Source organism: Embiotoca jacksoni, unplaced genomic scaffold (assembly GCF_022577435.1).
Source record: "Embiotoca jacksoni isolate LCO1_2020_lvr unplaced genomic scaffold, fEmbJac1.0.p SCAF_4, whole genome shotgun sequence".
Classification (NCBI taxonomy): domain Eukaryota; kingdom Metazoa; phylum Chordata; class Actinopteri; family Embiotocidae; genus Embiotoca; species Embiotoca jacksoni.
The window spans coordinates 7490891-7510534 of NW_027185392.1; the positions used below are offsets into that span (position 1 = coordinate 7490891).

At 43.0% G+C, this 19644-nt stretch overlaps 1 protein-coding gene across 1 annotated transcript; it reads left to right on the plus strand.

Moving 5' to 3' along the window:
* Positions 1-2571: 2571 nt before the first annotated feature.
* On the plus strand, positions 2572-19494 carry polq (polymerase (DNA directed), theta). Its single transcript, XM_069166762.1, has 35 exons — positions 2572-2712; positions 2878-2986; positions 3086-3552; positions 3640-3875; positions 4999-5175; positions 5255-5385; positions 5496-5652; positions 6169-6280; positions 6367-6568; positions 6676-6817; positions 7006-7152; positions 7239-7451; positions 7563-7705; positions 7888-8077; positions 8325-8467; positions 8636-8829; positions 9444-9568; positions 10095-10338; positions 11383-12931; positions 13013-14453; positions 14645-14785; positions 14866-15068; positions 15411-15618; positions 15704-15897; positions 16036-16164; positions 16375-16549; positions 16682-16805; positions 17439-17539; positions 17634-17716; positions 17837-17938; positions 18027-18138; positions 18633-18757; positions 18889-19024; positions 19112-19218; positions 19363-19494. Exons 1-35 carry the CDS (start codon positions 2645-2647, stop codon positions 19474-19476), a joined length of 8244 nt encoding a protein of 2747 aa, XP_069022863.1. The 5' UTR covers positions 2572-2644; the 3' UTR covers positions 19477-19494.
* Positions 19495-19644: the final 150 nt, after the last annotated feature.

Sequence of the window (19644 nt, forward strand, 5' to 3'; positions counted from 1 at the left end):
CAGACTGCAGGAAAATTAGATATTTTTTTCCTCAAATCAAATGTTTGGAACAGACTGTCCGCATTGGTTTTTTTTTGTTGCAAGTGAACGGATAGGATTTGGTGTGCATGGGTTTTTGTGGAAACGATGTACGCGCAGCGACGCCGGTGATGCTGCTTTCCAACTCCGAAGCCGCCAAGTGGCAGATATAGAAAACAAATGTAATTTCTGTAATAATGAACCAGAATCATGAATACATTTATTTTACCATTGCACACATTCAATTATTTTCTGGTGTAGAATGGAAGATTATATAATGGGTAAAATGTAGATATTAAAATTGAATGTAAAAATGTTATTACATATTTCGAAAATGAAAATCACAATTTTGAGTTCATTATAAACTATATATATCTTTCTCCTATGATATCTTTGCATCAAGAGAATGTATATATTTAAATCCAGCTATGTTTATGTAATTTTATTTTATTTATTTACTTATTTTATACTTTTGTTATTTGTTATTCTACTGTCTATTAGTAGGGCCCGAGCACCGATGGTGCGAAAGCCCTGTTGTTATCCAAGTGATTATTATGATTCTCCGTAAACAACTGCATTTTTGGAGGCTTTATCATATTCAAAAACTCATGAAAGTTGGTACACCCGTCTCTCCCAGCGAAAAATTTGGTATTTTAGTGGAGTCGCGAGTGGGCGTGGCCAAATGGCTCGCTAGCGCCCCCTAAACAGATGCCCCGGCTCCATTTACCTACATGCATGAAATTCGGTGGACATGTGTATCACACCTAGACGTACAAAAAAAAGTTACATTGCACCGTTAGGTCAACTCAACAGGAAGTCCATCATTTTGAATTTAGTTGCCATTTTTGGCGATTTGCACATGTTGTACTTCAACAAACTCCTCCTTCAGATTTTGTCGGACCGACTTGAAATTGAGTCTGTGCCCTCTTTACATGTTTGGAATTAAAAGTTATCATAAGAATTTGTTTTTGTTGATCGATGTGCCTGTGGTGTCCAAAAAGTCCTACTATAGCATGTCGTCCAAAATATGACATAAAAGTCATACTGTAGCACGTTCAAAATACTTTTTTTTTTTTTTGTAGTTTGGACAACGTTTTAAATAATACTACATGCTATGGTATAACTTATATTAATATTTTCAATGACATCATGTGTATGTTTTTTTTTTCATATTTCCAACAATATGCCTTTCTTTTCATATTTTTAACAAAATAAAATTGTTTGGACTTGACATGCTTGTCTACAGCAGCAATGGAAACAATGACCTTCTCACTGAGAGGCACCAGCACTAACCACTGTACCATTATGCCTGTGACATTATGACTTAAGAGACTATCAGCACTGTGTGGTTTTATATTGTTTTACAGTGGCTTTTATTGTGGCACAAGCCTTAGTGTTCCACTAAAATCCCCCATACATTACAAATTGCTCTTAAAAATAACGAGGCATGTTAAAACTTTCACTAATATAATGGATAATGCACTACTGAGGAAGGAAACTGACTCAAGCTGAAACCCCAGTGTGCTTAAAACATGAGTCCAGTATAATCTCCCTGCAGAATGCCCTGAACATCTACCAGGCAGACTACGGGCCGTTCGAGATGAAGGAAAGGGCCGCGTCAGTTTGTTAATAAAACAATTTTGTTATTGATTTTGACTGTCGAAATTACATTTTTGTTGATGAAACACTATGAATGTCTTTTAAAATACATTTTTGTTGATGAAACACTATGAATGTCTTTTAAAAATGTGTAAGGTTTATGACTCAAAACCAAGTTTTGAACGTTTACTATTGATTATTTGTCCATAAACCTTCCTGTTTACTTGACAAAAACTTTATTAATATTAGTAAAAATCAATGTATCAAATCACTTCCACAAAAAGTTCTGTGTTTATAAATATTACTTAACACTGACAGTTCAGAGAGAATGTTTTCACCATACAATTCATTATTTATAGTTTATAAATGGTAGGCTATTATATTTTAATATGAATAGCTTATTTATGCCAAAGAAAATTAGGAAATGAAATATTTGAATCATAAAAGTGCATTTACACTGTGTATCCCGCTCAAACTGTATTCATCCACCTATTTTCCTATAATAGGCTTTTTGTCTATTTTTTTTGAAACGGTATAATTGAATAATTGTACAACTTTTCAAAATTATACAATACAATGAAATGCCAGTTTGGCCAAAAACAACCACATGTTTAATTAACAAAGGCAGTTTTTAATTAAAAAAAAGAAAAAGAAAAAAAAGAATCACTATTTAGTATTAATAGATTAGTATTTCTGTCATTATTAATAATGGTTGTAGTAGTAGTAGCAGTATTGGTAGTAATAGTTGTAGCACATGGGAACCGTAGTACGCTGAGAATCTATTCCGCCGGACAGTTTTAGTGAAACACCGGGTGGCACTCCGGCGGTCTTTTTGATTACAGATTTGGTTTGCGCTGCCAAACCAATAGTTTATACTTAGCAGCCAAAATAATTAAATCGACGCTGACGATTGTTTGGATAAACATGAAACTTAGTTTATAAGCCCGTGTCAAGAGTTAGATTTATGTCATGTTAACTAACATCCACCTACTCCGGTGTTTGTCAACACCTGTACAACTTGGTCAGTATGAGCACCAAGGGTCCTGTGAGAAAGAAAAGCTACATGGGACAGCACCAGATCAAAAAGAAAAGCAGGTACGTTAACACATTTTCACTGTATTCATGTTGCGGACTGATTTAGAAGAATCAGGACCAAGTTTTTAAGGTTTCCTGGAGACATATTCAATGTCTCAACATGACATTTCTAATATGATTAATACAAGTCATACCTGTTACGAATCTACTTTCTTCTGAGCACAGCTTCCAAGCTCACGAGGAGCCACCAGAAGGAGACACAGCGTTTCAGAAAACCTGCAACCTGTCAGACAAAACAAATAGATCACAGACCACACGCAGAAACAACCACATGGTGAGTTTGACAGCTTGAGAGAGAGAGAGGTTGTCTTTTAATCTCTGTCATCTTTTTCATCGACATGACACTGATGACTTGTACGAGTTTCTGTCTCAGGGTGGAGGAGCTGTGCTTCTGCAGGGCGAATCAACTTTTGCTCTTGATGAAGAGATGCTGCAGGCGCTGGATGTTGTTGATTCCGTCAAGCCTGATGTTTGCACAACAACCTTAGACCGACATGCTCAGGAAGTACAAGCATCGTCAGCGTCCTTCGCTCCCGTCGGGCCCCTTCCACAGGCCACACACAGTAAAAAGGACAGTCACACGGTAAAGATCATGGACAGAGCACCTCCTCGGCCCCCAGACCAAAGACCCCGGAGAGCTCCTCTCCCCCAGGAAGGAGTGTGTGAGCATAGAGGGAATCGTAAGAGACATGGGGGGGGACCTGACTGCAAAGACCTCGCTCAGAAGCTTCTCTTCAGCGAGGTCAGGGGTCCAGAAAACAACAAGCCTGCTTCTGCTTGTGTCGGCGTTCTACCTTGTCAAGAAATACAGAATAGTCAGCAAGCAGGCGGCTCTGGCATGTAAGTCTGAACTAAACATTACTGTCCAGTGTTTATTTCACTTCAATTTATAAACATTTGATTTTGTGACTCTGCGCTGTTTCTCAGACAGAGGCCCAGAAGAAAGAGGTCTCCTTGTAGCAAAGACAAACGTGGGTCCTGCAAGAACGCTGATCCACCTCCGGATGTGTCCGGGGACTATATCCTGTTTAGCCCCAACCGCCTAGCAGCAGCTACGAAGAGGGCCAAACTCCAGCAGTCGTTACAGAATCAGTCCGCCTCTGTGCTCACAGTCCCCAGCGGCTTAGAGATCAGCACAGTCAGCGACACGCCACCTCAGCCAGGTGAAGTATTTTAAGCACAGCCTTTAAAACCTCTTTTTTGTTTTCACATGATCTGTTATTGATCTCTTTCACGTCGAGTCCAGTGTGGTAGTAATTTGTTACCACCTTAATTCAGAAACTTCCAACTTGTAAGTGTTATAAGTGCAATCTTGCCGTTGTGTTCTGTAAAGGCAATGCAGACCAGGGTTCCCAGTGGAGTCAGATATTATTATTCTTTATTATATCTTCAGAAATGATACGCTTGCATGGACGGGTTAAACTGAGAAGAACGTAAGGTGCGCCATTCCCTCAAAGGCAACCACTAAAGTATTTTAAATTGACAGAACACTGTACCAAAATACACGTGTAACATAAGCAGAAAACAAATAATAAAGGTCTTGAAATCAGATTTGATGCCCAGACCCTCTTCAAGTCAGGCCTTCAAGACCTTTTAATAAAGAATGATCCTATTATTTCAATTTCTACTGTCCTTAAGTGGTGTGTCCAAAAAACACTTTTAATTAAATGATCCCAAGGAAAAGCAGATTGTATAATTTAGCTGAATTACATCCAATGAGATTGTGTTCCTTGTGTTCACCTGGAAATGTGATTTTTCTTTCCCATGTAAAATGCACTTTGTCACCATACTTAAAGGAGGGAATCTACGAAAAATGTGAAAACCCCGTCTAGAGACAGTTTTTAATTTGTTCTTTTGTGCATTGCGGTGGCTGTTTAGATTGGATCAGCCGGAGGGACACACGCCCTGAACTGTACGCTGCTGCTATAGGTTGTTTCACTGTTAATCAACTGGTCCCTATCCCGAACGCTCACCTTCTGCGACGTAACAACCAATCACAGGCAGAGCGTCCCTCCTGCTGATCCAATCTAGCACCAGCTGTGCAACATGGTGCGCTTTATGGAAGATTACCTGCTTCCTGTGTAGATATAAAAGGCTCATTCAAAGGTAAAGAAAAAACACAAAGATGATTAGATTCAGGTATTTGTACACGAATGAAAATATAGTTCTGAATATTGTGTGAAATTCTGCCAATAGATTCCCCTAAATGCTCCACACTGGACCTTCAAATCAAACTTGTGCTTGATTTAAAACCATGTGTGTGAAGTACCTTGTGCTCTACTGCAGGCATTGCCTTGTGTGCTCCCGTGGAGCAAAGTGAAAAGCTGCTGTTGTCCAGCTGGGGATTACCAAAGCCCGTCCTTAAGCGATACCAGAAACACGGAGTGACTCGGATGTTCGAGTGGCAGGCTCAGTGCCTCACTGTTGGGCAGGTGCTGCAGGGAGGTAACCTGGTGTACTCTGGTAAGAACCCGAACATCTCTCTACAAAGTGGCGCCTGTCACCGTTGTTCTGTTTTTACCATTTATTTCTGGCGTTTCAGCACCTACCAGTGCAGGGAAAACTCTGGTGTCCGAGCTGCTGCTGATGAAGCGAGTGTTGGAGACCAAAAGAAAAGCTCTTTTCATTCTGCCATTTGTCTCTCTGGCCAAAGAAAAGATGCACTACCTTCAGGTGAGGGAAAAGTGGACACAAAAATTCCTGCATGGTGCTGTGGACAATGTTTTGTTTGTGTGTCTGTGTGTACATCTTAATTGCACATATTTGTATCTGTTACCCTGCAGAGTGTCTTTGAGGAGGCGGGCGTTCGTGTGGAGGGCTACATGGGCAGCACCTCGGCTGCTGGAGGCTTCACAGCACTGGATGTCGCGGTTTGCACCATAGAAAAAGCCAATTCTCTCATCAACAGACTCATTGAAGAGGATAATATGGGTCTTCTAGGTAATGCATCTGTTATAATTGTGTGTAGAGCTGAAACAATTAGTCAATTTACCAGTTAACCAGTTGACAGAAAATGTATGTGAAACATTTGCTGAGTGCCGCTTCTTTAGTATGACGGTTTCCCGCTGTGCTCTGCTTTACAACCCTCTAAGTTGAACATATCTGAGTTTTGAAATGTTTGTTGGACAAAGCAGGTAACAAGACTTCACCTTGACGTCTCAAAAAAAAAAAGCAATAAAATACATTCTAATAGAAAATACTTAATAGTTGCAGCTTGGTCCTATAAACATGATTGCATAATCACCTGCCTGTGGTCATTTTACATATTCAAGGTGATACATATACATGGCTCTTCTTCTTCCTGAGGTGCATTATCGAACTATAATTAGGCTTATACTTTAATAGTGGCATAAAATGAACATAGAAAGACAGCTCTGGTTGATGCCCTTTTAGTGTGTATTCATAAATACTGATGATAGAGAATTAATTTAAGGTTTGTTATTTTTGTGTTGCTAGGTATGGTGGTGGTAGATGAGTTACATATGGTTGGAGATTCTGGAAGAGGATACCTGCTCGAATTGCTCTTGACCAAAATCCGCTTCATCGCTCAGAAGCAGAACACCACAGGGTCTGTGTCTGTTGGTCTAACAACTCTTTCTGGATGTACACTGTTTCATATCCCTCTGCAAAATGTGTTAATCAGTCTTTCTACAGGTCTCTTTCTGATGGTGTACAGATAATAGGTATGAGTGCCACTTTGCCAAACCTCTCACTCCTGGCAAGCTGGTTAGGTGCAGAGCTCTACCAGACAGACTACAGACCCGTACCCCTGCAGGAGCATCTCAAGGTGGGCTGCAACTTCTACGACAAGAGCCTCTCTGCGGTCCGGCAGTTCACCCCTGCACTCGTCATTAAGGTAACTGAGACGGAGTAGAAGTCCAGACATGATCCAGTGTGAGTGTGTTATCATGACTGATGCCTTCTCTCTCATGACCAGTAATACGAACTCTTTACTCCTTAAAGGGTGACGATGACCACATTGTGAGCTTGTGCTATGAGACAGTGAGAGAGGGTCACTCTGTGCTGCTATTCTGCCCCTCAAAGAACTGGTGTGAGAAACTGGCCGACACCATCGCCAGAGAGTTCTACAACCTCAGACATACGGGTACGTGAAATCTGAATACAAATATTTACCACATAATTGTATTTCATGGTGAGATGGAGTAAAACTGCAGCTTGTTTTAAAGCATTTTCGTTTGTGATATTATTCACAATTTTTGTTTTGTTTGTAGAAGTAAAACTATAAAGAACTGTGTATGAAAGTTTAGATTGTGGTGTGTTTTTATTTTTCAGATCGTCAGGGTGAAGCTGAACCCCAGCCGGTGTGTCTGCATCTGGAGGGACTCGTGGACGTAATGGCCCAGTTGAGACGAACTCCGGCCGGCTTAGACCCCATCCTGCAGCGCACCGTGCCATGGGGGGTGGCCTTCCACCACGCTGGTGAGCGCATACACCCTTCAACCCTCTTGACTAAATGAAACTGCTTTTTTTTCATTATGTAAAAGAGGCATGGTTTGACTCTGCAGGTTTGACATTTGATGAGCGGGACGTGCTGGAGGGAGCTTTTCGTCAGGGCATGGTCAGAGTCCTGGCTGCCACCTCTACTCTTTCTTCAGGTGTTAATCTACCAGCTCGCAGGGTCATCATCAGAACCCCTACTTTCAATGGACACTTGTTGGACCCGCTCACATACAAACAGATGGCTGGACGAGCGGGGAGAAAAGGAGTGGACACTAAAGGTACAGATGGGTGTCTACAGTCGGTATTGAGTAACGGCTTCTTTTTCTTGAAATATTAATTAAAAACTACTGTTTTCCTTGCCATCACATCCTTTTGTTCTTCCCCTTTAGGTGAAAGTGTGCTGGTGTGTAAACAGGCAGAGCGCCAGAAAGGTATTAGTCTCCTTAAGGGTGTTCTTCAGCCAATCAGCAGCTGCCTGGTGAGAAGAGAAGGCGAAGGTGTCACCACTAGCATGCTGCGAGCCATCCTGGAGGTATCAACTTAAATTAGCAATAAAGGAAATGATTAATGTTGATGGTTCAGATTAGTTCCTGCTTTTGCAGTAGATATCCCACCATTTAATATCATGCATGGTTAAGGTAGTTAAAACAAGCAGCTGAATCAAGATGTCTATTAGTGTTTTATGTCTTTTATTCACATCCTTCTGACTCGCAGATAATTGTCGGAGGTGTAGCCAGCACACCACAGGATGTGAGATTGTATGCTTCGTGCTCACTTCTGGCTGCCAGTGTGAAATGTGACGGCAAGAAAGAGTCGAATGAAGACACCAACAAAGGAGCTATTGAGGCCTGTGTTGAGTGGCTGATGGAGAATGAATTCATTAGTATTAAAAAGGAAGGAGGAGGTAAAGCTACAATCGTCACAGTGCCACCTTATTATCTGCTATATTCATGCTTTACTAAATATCACTGCTATATTATGAGTTGACCTCCGGTACTGTGATGGTAACAATTATTCTAACAATTAAGAAATACATTGGTCGTAAAGAAAAGAAAATGCACTTTTTTCTTTGATTTTGTACCTCACAGTAAATCACTTGAGCCTGCCATGAATTAATTTCTGTTCATCCTCTCATGTCTCTTCGTATACAGATGAGCGGTACTGTCCAACCCAGCTTGGTGCCGCCACCCTTTCTTCCTCCCTCTCTCCTCCTGAGGCTCTGGGAATATTTGCAGATCTCCAGCGGGCCATGAAGAGCTTTGTACTGGAGAATGATTTGCACATTCTATATTTGGTACACATTATATTATAGTTTATTTAAAGAATGTCTGTTGACTATCTGCTCCCCCTTTAACCTTTCTAATACACACCTAACAGTAGGTAAATCCTTATTCTAACCGTCATCTGTACACCAGTCCTCCACAGCATAGTGTTTTATATTCGGTGGCCGATATCTCTTCAGATCACTCCGCTGTACGCTGAGTGGACGACGATAGACTGGTATCAGTTCTTCTGTCTGTGGGAGCAGCTGTCGTCATCGATGAAGAGAGTAGCAGAACTGGTCGGCGTCCAGGAAGGCTTCCTCGCTCGATCTGTCGGCGGCAAAGTTGTCGCCAAGACAGAAAAGCAGCACAGACAGATGGCTATTCATAAACGGTAAAACACATGTTAATGTTAGTTACGCAAGCTGTATGTACATCATTTAATGATCTCTATTGACCTTTAGTTTTCTCCTGTTTAACTTTTAAAAAAAAAAAAAAAAAAAAAAAATCACCAACAGAAATAAAAAACGTGAGAATTATATATTAAAAAAAACATTTAACAACATGCGACTTGGAAGTACTTACTTAATTTAATATTCCAAACAAATACACTCACAGCTTTTAGTTTTACTGACAGCTGAGCAATTTACTTTAATTCAACACAACTTCCCTGTATTAAAGGTACCTTTATGACACTTAGAAAAGTCTGTTTTGGACGAGAACCTGTCATAATGCAGTTGATTAAAATCTGATGTATTAAACATCAAATGAACTTTGCAGTGTTTATCGTTGGATTAGGGTTTAATATTGAGTTACAATATCTTGTTCATGTGTTTATTGTTTGCACAATGATCTGACCTTTGGATGGAAGCTGACTCAGAGGAGAAAGAGACATAAGCTAAAAAAAACCTGAAGGATGTATCTACTAAAAGTTGAAATGTTTGATTAGCTGGGGTCTTCCATTCTCATTCACCTCCTTGTCTTTTTTTTTTTTTCATCTCCTCTCAGATTTTTCACCACTCTTGTGCTGCAGGATCTGGTCAATGAGGTGCCTTTGGGAACTGTTGCATCCAAATACAACTGCAATCGTGGGCAGTTACAGTCTCTCCAGCAGTCTGCTTCCACATATGCAGGTACACACTTAAAGAATGTTGGCAAGCTGAAGCTGTGATTTTGGATGCATTGTGTACAACAACGTCTCTGAGGATTTAAACAGAGCACATGTTACTCTGTCAAGTACACTGCACGCAAATTCTGCACAGGAATTTATATTAAACAGGAAAGGCATTAACAGGGATAGTAACTCAAAAGAAGAAGCAGGAACACTTTAGATTGATACGTTTGCAGAATATGTACTTTATTTGATTAGCTGATGATTTAGAATCAGGTATCAGTCATTCGTAGGGGCTTGTGTTCCTTTTGCATCAAGGTCCCGTGAGATGGTTTATTAGGTCCGAGTGTAAATCAGGGTTAGTTTCTTAAATGTGTCTCAGACAATGTTTCTCTGGGTAAACTCGACACCATCTAACTGATTGTATTTTGTTTTATCAATGATCTGTGCTGACAAACCAGGACACCTAAAGAAAAACAGAAGAAAAAGCAGTACATTGATAATTCAGTGACTGGAGACTCTCAGACCTTTTTTCCCCATCTCCTCAGGTATGGTGGGAGTGTTCTGCAAGCGTCTGGGCTGGTACAACATGGAGCTACTGTTGTCTCAGTACCAGACCAGGCTGAGCTTTGGAGTCCAGAGGGAGCTGGTCGACTTGGTCAGGGTTTCCCTCCTGAATGCAACGCGAGCCAGAGCGCTCTACGCACAGGGCCTCTGTACTGTCGCAGAACTAGCCAGGGCTACTGTAGCCGATGTGGAGAAAGCCTTGCGTAATGCGGTCCCATTTAAGAGGTAGGTGTGTGTTTGTGTGTTTGTGTTATATTATTATTTAAAAAAGATATAGGAACATATAAAAAAAAAGAAGGATATTTGTCCCTCGAGAACAGATGGGTTCATAGCATAGCACCTAGTTTGTGCAGTGCAGATGCTGACATTTATTTGGAACTTTTTTAACAACTAACCTAAAGAACTAAATCAGCTTATCACATACATCCCAAAAACCCCATAAACAATTATTTAAGGCCTAAACAGCAAATTCATGTTGTTTGGATTCTTGTAAATATAGTGCATCATCTCTCACTGTGTCCTCTGTTCATTTCGACTTGACCAATATCAGTACTTCTAAGAAATAACAGATTTATTTATTTATAGAGTTAATTCATAAAAGAAATTGCTCTGACACTGACAAAAAATAAGGTTTTAATGCAAAATGATCAAGTTTACCTCAAAATGAGACAAAAAAAAGGGAATTTGTCTGCTTTAATAACTTGCAGATAAATTAGTTTTAAAGAAATAAAAAAATAATAAATGAGACAATAAGAACTTGTTTAAAGAAATACATTTAATTTTAGGGCGAAACTTAAAAACCCTAAATAACAGAACCTGTGGTACCTGGTAGAGAACAGACAGAGGTCGAGAGACAGCAAAGCGGCATAATCCAAATAAATCAGCTTTAATTGATCAAAAAAAGGTAATGCTGATGAATCCTGATGCAGCCACAATTACACTGCCAACACAGCGTAATTGGAAGTACATCACACTCCAAGACTAGCGGAAAAACAGTTGAAGTATAGAAAGTAGCGGTACACTTGAAATCAAGTTTTCCACTTAAATAAATTTGTGGTTTAAAGTGTACAGGCATTACACTGCCCAAAGATGCACCACCTTCATTCATTTTGAAAAAGCCAAGGTGATAGAAGCAGGTACAGTATCGTAAACTCCTCTTGAACCCTAACCTTCTGTAACTGTAACGTCAGTCCTGCACTCTAAGTTGTAATCTCCTGAAAACTTTGACTCCGGATATAAAGCCAGTGTTGTACTGTCTGCCTTCATCAGCTCTAAGCGTGCAGTGGATGAGAGTGAGACAGAGGCAGCCGAGAGACGAAGCCTCCGCTGCGTCTGGGTCTCCGGTGGACGGGCTCTGACAGAACAGGAAGCAGCCGTCGAGATCGTGTCAGAGGCGAGGCTCCTTCTTCAAGAAGACCTGGCCCAGTTAGGAGTTCATTGGGATCCAACAACACTAACTCCCGGGGCTCCTGCTGTAAACAGCCACGACGACCATCACAGTGAGGACTCAGACACCTCGTGTAACTCGTATCTCAGCTCGCATGAAGCGCAGAGAGACACTACTAAAAGGCATCAACAGATCAAAAGGGGAGTTACTGACAAGCATAGAGAGGGAGATTTCAAAAGCAAGAAACAGATGGCTGAGAGGAAAAAAAGACGAGAAGAAAGAGAAGCCAGAAGAGAGCGGGAGAAGTGTGAAGCTGAAGTGATATTGGAGGAGCCCAGAGAGGAAGACGAGGCTGAACCAGAAATCCAACAAAAGGCCAAAGAAGAGCCAATGGAAAGAGGCAAAGAAACGGCGACAGCAGAGACAAGTAAATCACTGGCAAATGACAGAGAAAATGCAGGGGAAATAAAAGAGAACACGGGGTCAGACCAAGAAGGGGAAGTATGCGAAAAAACAATGCCAAACAAAGGAGAAACAAATAAAGGGACTGCCTCTATCAGACCAGAGAACCATCAGGCAAATCGGCCTGTTCCTGAAAGAAGCCTAACACAGGAGCTGGCTGAGATTGAATGCAGCCTTGTGCCTCACCCGCTGCCTCCGCCTCTGCCCTCACCCCCTCCGATGCCGCCTCCGCGTTTTAGAGCCCCGATATCACGGGTAGAACAAAAAAATGTCCCCACAAGGACAGCAAAGGGAGGCTGTAACGTGGGGCTTAATGCCTCACCGGTGCAGTCAGGTATCCTGAAACACTCGAGAGCCTTAAGCAAAGTCCTCCACTCCATACAAACTGAGAAAAGCCTACAAGATCATTTAGAGACTGCACAGACATCACACTCGACAGTGCCTTCAGGTCAGATGCCTACAACTGTTCCCACTCCCGGTCCTGCCCAAGAGACCCGTCCTGGTGTTTCTGCACCTACAAATGCAAATATGTCAGACTCTCCTCTGTCTGCCTCTCCTGCCTCTGTTGCCATCCTCTCTCCTGAGGCAAAGCGAAGGAGGACAGATGGTGGAGAGGTTGATAAGTTTTCATCTCCTGAGCTGTACGCAGGAGATAAAACAGACGAGGAAGAAGATGGAGCCGTTAAAGCGGCAGAGGAGAGTTTCGGTGACAGCTTCGAACTGGACACTCAGACAGAGAGAATCATTGTTCAGCAGGCATACCGACACAGAGATGAGAGCGATAGAGGTGTGGATGAGTTGGTGGAAACACAAACGGTAAGAGAGGTGGGAATAGTGGAAGCAGCTGCAGAACAGGTGGAGAACACAGAGAGAAGAAATGGCCTTGAAGGCCCTGACAAAGCATCACCCAGATTCAATATTTCTCTCACAGATAGCCAGATGGAGCTCATCCTTAACACCAGCCACCAGGTAAGAGACTGAAATGGTCGAGAATATGAAATATTTGACCTCTTTTAAAAATCTGACGATATGATTTTTTTTTTCCTACAGATTTCTCCTGACGCAGGTGGTGGTGATAACGTGGATAAAGATGAAGGTGCACGTAATGATGACGCCCCCGGCGCTAATCAAGCTGCTTCTGAGAGTCTTAACAGAAGCAGCAGCTTCCTGTTTGACAGCCTTTATGACAGCCCTCTGCTAGCAGGTCTGAGCCCACACCGGGTTCCCGACCAATCAGACGAAGAGGAATCGGTCAGCCAGGCTGGCAGAGACAAGTGCCCTCTTCCATCAACCCAGGAGAGACGACGCAGCGATATTCTCGCCAACCAGGAAGCCGAGAAGCAGGAGGCAATCCAATGGGGCGAGTCCTTCTTTAACTTGTCAGAGTGGGGTGACTCGCTGCTGGTCGGCGAGCACTTTCTGGAGAGGCAGAGTTTGTTCAGACTCACAGAGAGAATTGAAATAGACCAAGAGGACGGCTATCATCCAGTGCAACAACCAGACACAGACCATGTTCTGCATGAAGAACAGCTGTCAAATTCACAGTCACAGCTTACTACTACGACTGAGTACGACGGGGATAAGGATGGCAATAATCAAGGCTGTACAAAACAAATTAAACGGCATAATAATGCACAAAAAGACATGAAACCAGGTGGAAGACAGGAAACAATAAATGACGAGGGTGAAATTAGGAAACCAGTAAAGATAAGAAATGAAGAGCAAGAAAAGACAACATCAGACAATGCGGTTTTAAGACACCCACCTGTCCAGACCTCAACTGAAAGTGCTCTTTACTGCAGCCCAATTTTACAGGAGATCTTTGACCGCTGGCCGAGTATGTCTGACCAGTCCTGGCAAAACAAAACAGGAGGCCTCACAGCCACCCAAACACACCCCGCTGCTGCAAACACAGCAGGTGATCCCGTGATCCCACAGTCCTCGATGCAAGCTGGCAGAAAAAAAGAGGAACAATCTGCTGCTGCTGAGGCTGTCTCTGAGAAGGGACAACCCTCACGACCCGATGATGAGGATCCAACAGAAAGGCCGAGCTCTGCTGGGAACCTTATTCCCCCGACTCAGGAAACTCCACCTGTCACACCACGAGTAAAACTGACCACCTCATCTGTTCACTCCCCTCTTACTGTTCCACGGTCAAGTTCCAAAAGCAAACCTTCGCTAGACGCCGACACAAACCTCAGCCCTCCTCCAGACGCTGCTTCTCCATCCTCCCCCTGGCCGAAGCCTCTCTCTGACACAGAATTGGCCAGGACTCACGAAGGCTTCACCCTTCAGCTGTCCCAGGATACGTCGCCTTGTTCTAGCAACTCCGGGACCTTCTCTATCATAGACGTGGCGAGTGACAGGCGTGTCTTTGACACTTTCATTAAAGAGTGGAAAAGCAAGCAGCGCTACTCCCTGGCTTTGGCCTGTGAAAAGACGGAGCACAGACAGCAGCCTGAGGGGGAAATAGGAGGGAAACACAAGCGAGGTAACTGAAGCACTTACAGGAAGATAAGAAATAAACTGTTGCCAGCCGTGCACTCACGTCATCTGACAAGTATTTGTGTAGAGGTAATTTTTTTTTCGCGCCTGTGTTCTGCTTAGTCAGCTCCAACGCAAACAACCTAAAATAGCCTGCGTTGAATGCAGTCTCCTCATCCATGCATGTTTTCTGTGCAGCGTCAGCAGCTCATCAGAAGCTCAACAAGGCTGACGGGTTTCCAGTAAGGGACAGTGACGGACTTGTATTGATTGGGGTATCTGTCTGCTGGGGAGCAAGAGATGCCTACTATATATCTCTGCAGCAGGAGCAGAGCAAAGGTACTGATCACAAAGACAAATGCATGTTGATGCCTAGAAAGTAGTTCCTTGGTTCAGCCTGTCTGTCTGCTCCTCCTCAGGTCTGAGCTCCAGTCTGGCCCCTCCTCCGCTGGATGAGGATTTGTCAATATGCGAGAGGCTGGAGCAGGTGAAGGCCTGTTTAAGCCGACAGTCAGCTGCTCACAAAGAGAACGTGGTAGTTGTGTATGACATCATCCAGGTGTACAAGAGACTGGTGCTGAGCTGTGGCATCAGCTTGGAGGGAAATTGTGAAGACTCAAAGGTGAGAACACAGAAATACCGCACGCGAGATGGATTTTGCTAAAGACAAACTGAATGGGATTTTGTGTAGAGCCCATTTTAACATTCCCACGCTAAAAAAAAAAAAAAAAAAAAAGTATGAACAGTGCTGTTCCAATGATTATTAGGATCTTACATTTTTCTACAAAATCTTTGACCTTAAGAAAACTTTTAATGAAGCTGTTATCACAAGTTCTGCACATTGGTCCCTTAAAAACAACATTTTATATCTATATAATACTTTGTTTAGCTAAGTACCTTTTAATGTGATAAAATGTCAGAAACAAACTTCTTATTGCAGCTTTGTTTTTAATGGTTACAACAGGTCGCATGCTGGCTGCTGGACCCCGGCAGTGAGGAGAGGACTCTCCCCAACATGGTAGCCGTCTACTGTCCTGAAGAATTACCTCTGCTGGACGGACTCGGGAATCCCCACTCACACTGTCCTCGTGTCAGGGCAGCGACCACGAGTGTGCTCATACTCGCCGTCATGAACCATCTCGCAGGCCAGTTAGAGAAAGAAGGCACACTGGGTAAAAGAAGCTCACACTCTACAAGTCCTGTGGTGAGAGTGCGGTATTCAGGCCTTCTCTTAACATAACTGTTTTTATATGTCAGATTTATTCAGGAGCACAGAGATGCCTTCCCAGGTTTGCTTGGCCCTGTTGGAATTGAATGGAGTCGGCTTCAGTGTCGAAGAGTGCGAGAGGCAAAAACAGGTGATGCAAGCCAAACTGTCAGCGCTGGAATCTGAAGCTTACAGCCTGGCAGGTCACAGCTTCTCCCTCACCAGCGTCGACGACGTAGCACAGGTCCGGGACCACTTCTGTAACACCGCTATGTCTTTGAATCAAACCGCATATTGGTCAACGACGGACGTGTGCAAGCATATTTAGAACAAAGCATTGGTAACACTCGGGCTTTTATTTGTCCTCACCTTCATGCGGCAGGTGTTGTTCTTGGAGCTCCACCTGCCACCCAACGGTGATGTAGGTGGATCAAAAAGTAAGAAGACTCTGGGCTACACCAGGAGAGGTGGTGGCAGAGTACGACTTGGAAAGCAGTTCAGCACCACCAAGGTGGGATACTTTAGCACTGTACAAAATTACTGCCGACACATCTAAACACTGTTTTATTTGGGCTGCGGGATATAAGATTGGTTGATTGGTCGATATCGGATATGCAGCTGTAACTTTTTTGGCCAATTTCCATTGCCGATATATGCAGATGTCGTTTTTGTTCTTCACAAATTGCCTCCCTCGATCTAAGATGTTCATATCCCGCACCAGGATGTTCTGGAGAAGCTTCGTCCTCTGCACCCGCTGCCGGGTGTCATTCTGGAGTGGAGGCGGATCACTAATGCGTTGACTAAAGTGGTGTTCCCCCTGCAGAGGGAGAAGCAATATCACTCCACACTGGAGATGGACAGAATATACCCCATCGCCCAGACACACACCGCCACAGGTAAAACACATCCACACACACCAATACGTATGCTCCACCGCCTAATGCCAGTGAAGTCTTGCTACTGAGCAAATATAATCTCAGCTGTAGTAAATATGAAGACTGCAATGACCCAGTTTGTTCTATTTTTAGGCAGAGTATGCTTCACTGAGCCCAACATACAGAATGTCCCAAAAGACTTTGAGATCTACATGCCCACTCTGGTGGGTGAGAGCCCACCTTCACAAGACGGCTGCCACATGATCACCAAACCAGGGTAGGTCAAAACCTCTCTGGGTCAAAGTTCACCACACCTATGACCTCTGTGTTTTACTGTCAACAAAAGAGTGTGCAGGAAACACTGCCCTAATCATAACTTTACTAATAGTTTCCACTCTTGTAGATTTTTGGCATCTGCAAATTTTTGATAAATTACGTGCAATTGTTTGAGAAACACGTGTGGGTATTTGAATACTGCAGTATTACCTTGTACGTTAAAACGTGTAGTTTATGTGTTGTTTACCAGGGGAGTGTAAATGCCACATCTTGTTTTAAAAAAAATTGTATATCATTTTCACAGTGCAAAAGGTTAATATAATTTAAATCTTGCTTTCTTTCATTTTAAATGGGTTTTAAATGGGTTTAAATTAAAAGTAAAACTTTGTAGGGAGTGGAGATATTATATACAATATACAAATAGATATAGATATACAAACAGAAGTAAAAAAAAAGGCCTCCTATTGAAGAAATAACATGCTGTGCTATGCTGGGAATAATCTTAATTTCATGAGGTTTCTCCAAAGTTGACCACGTTAAGAGTTAAGATAAACAAAAGTGACTTGGAATTGTAGATTTAGATTTAGATTTAGATGGACTGCCATAATTATTTTCTTTTACTCTGTTGTTTCAGAAAGACGAGACGATCTGTGGTGCCCTCAGTTACAGCTGGACCTGCAGAACCGGGCTCAGCCTTCTCTGTCAGCATGAGACATGCTTTCATTCCCTTTTCAGGTTACTGTGATGATATAGTTGTTTTGTCTTTATAATCACCTCATCCGGCTGTAGCTTTGTTCCGTCAGCTGTGTCTGTCTGTGCTGAACTGTAGGTGGGATGATATTAGCTGCTGATTACTCTCAGCTGGAGTTGAGAGTGTTGGCTCACCTCTCAAAGGATCAGCGCCTCCTGCAGGTCAGTGGCACAGCAACAAAACGTAACATCAATATATATCACTGAACAAAGAGACTGAAATAGCTGTGTGTGTGTGTGTGTGTGTGTGTGTGTGTGTGTGTGTGTGTGTGTGTTCACAAGGTGCTGAACGGAGGAGCAGACGTGTTTCGCTGCATCGCTGCCGAGTGGAAAAGTGTCGACCCAGAGTCTGTGCAGGACGGCCTCAGACAACAGGCAAAACAGGTACTACTATCAGAGAGAAGATAACGTGGACACGCGCAGATTCTCAGCTGTAACGTCACCGGGGTGTACATGTGTTTGTTGTTTGCAGATCTGCTATGGCATCATCTACGGGATGGGAGCAAAGTCTTTGGGGGAGCAAATGGGAATTGAGGAGAACGATGCGGCCTGCTACATCGAGAGCTTCAAAGCCAGATACAAAGGTGCGTGACCTTTTTTCTGGAAACTGCCACAGCGCCGAAGTCTCTCCGCAAGCTCGTGGTTCATAAGTGCTCACTGGGACTCGGGCTGGGTGCCAAACTTTGATACTTACACTCACTATTTTGGATGCATTTGTTTTTCAACGGTCAAGTATGGAGGCATGCAGTGCGCTGCAAGTACCCGTACGGAGTACTCGAATCGGTCCACAAACTTGAGTATGAAAGACTGGACCAGTGTTTGATCCCACTCATGGCTTCCTGGTCCAGGGATGAACATACTGGGTATCGATTATTTTTTGTTTACGTGTGTATTGGTTGTAGTATCTGCAGTTGTTTGTAATGTAAATGATTCTTTTCCATTTTTTTTTTTTTGACCAAAGTGTACATGTAGAACAAAAATGAGTTTGTAACAGTGACAGGGCCATTAAACACAGCAAAAGTTACTCATAAACTGCCACTCTGATACGGTTACATCAGTGTCCTGTCGTGTGTTTCAGGGATTAATGCGTTTCTTAAACAGACCGTGAAGAAGTGTGTAAAGGACGGCTACGTTCACACGCTGATGGGACGTCGGAGATACCTATCTGGAATCACCAGCACCAACGCACACGTCAAAGCTCATGTAAGCACGCGTGCCCATCCGAAACTTGTACGCCAGAATTTATATGTAAAGTGTGAGTGACTCGTGTGGTGTTTTTTTTTTTTGTTTTTTTTTAATTCACATTCAACTCCGTGTCTCCTTCGCTCGTTCAGGCGGAGCGTCAGGCGGTGAACACGACCGTGCAGGGATCAGCTGCTGACATTGTCAAACTCGCCACGGTGAACATCCAGAAACGGCTACGAAAAACCTACCCTGCAGCTCCCCCGTCTCACCAGCACAGACGCTCAGGTGACTGAAACATCCGCACGCAGACGAGAGGTGACCGCGGCATCGGGTTATAGTCCGTAAATGACTCGTGTCCCGTTATCGTGTCAGTTCGTAATCAGCGCCGAGCCGGGACGTCTCAACGCAGAGGGGCCTACTTCATCCTGCAGCTACATGACGAACTCATCTACGAAACCACAGAAGAAGACCTCATACAGGTAGGAAAATTACTGTTAGGGTTATAAATTCACGACTGGTGTTTGGAATGTGTTTTTTTTGTGTTTTTTTTGTGCGTGTATGTCTGCCGAGTATTTGCTTATAGAGAAACATGTCTTGCTCACCCGAGCTTCTCTTTGCGTCAGGTTGCACAGATAGTGAAGAGGGAGATGGAGTCAGCAGTGAAACTGTATGTGAAGCTGAAGGCCAAAGTTAAAGTGGGACCCAGCTGGGGGAACCTGCAGGACTTCGATATATAAAGTCAATGTTTTAAAGTTTGATACTACGATCAAATACAATGTACTTTTCTCTGTGTTCTGTAATATATGTACTTTCATCTGCAATTGTTTATAAACCACCACATTGACAATGAACTGTAACATGAATCCAGTCTGAGATCTATATGAACTATTGAATGTATTTATAAT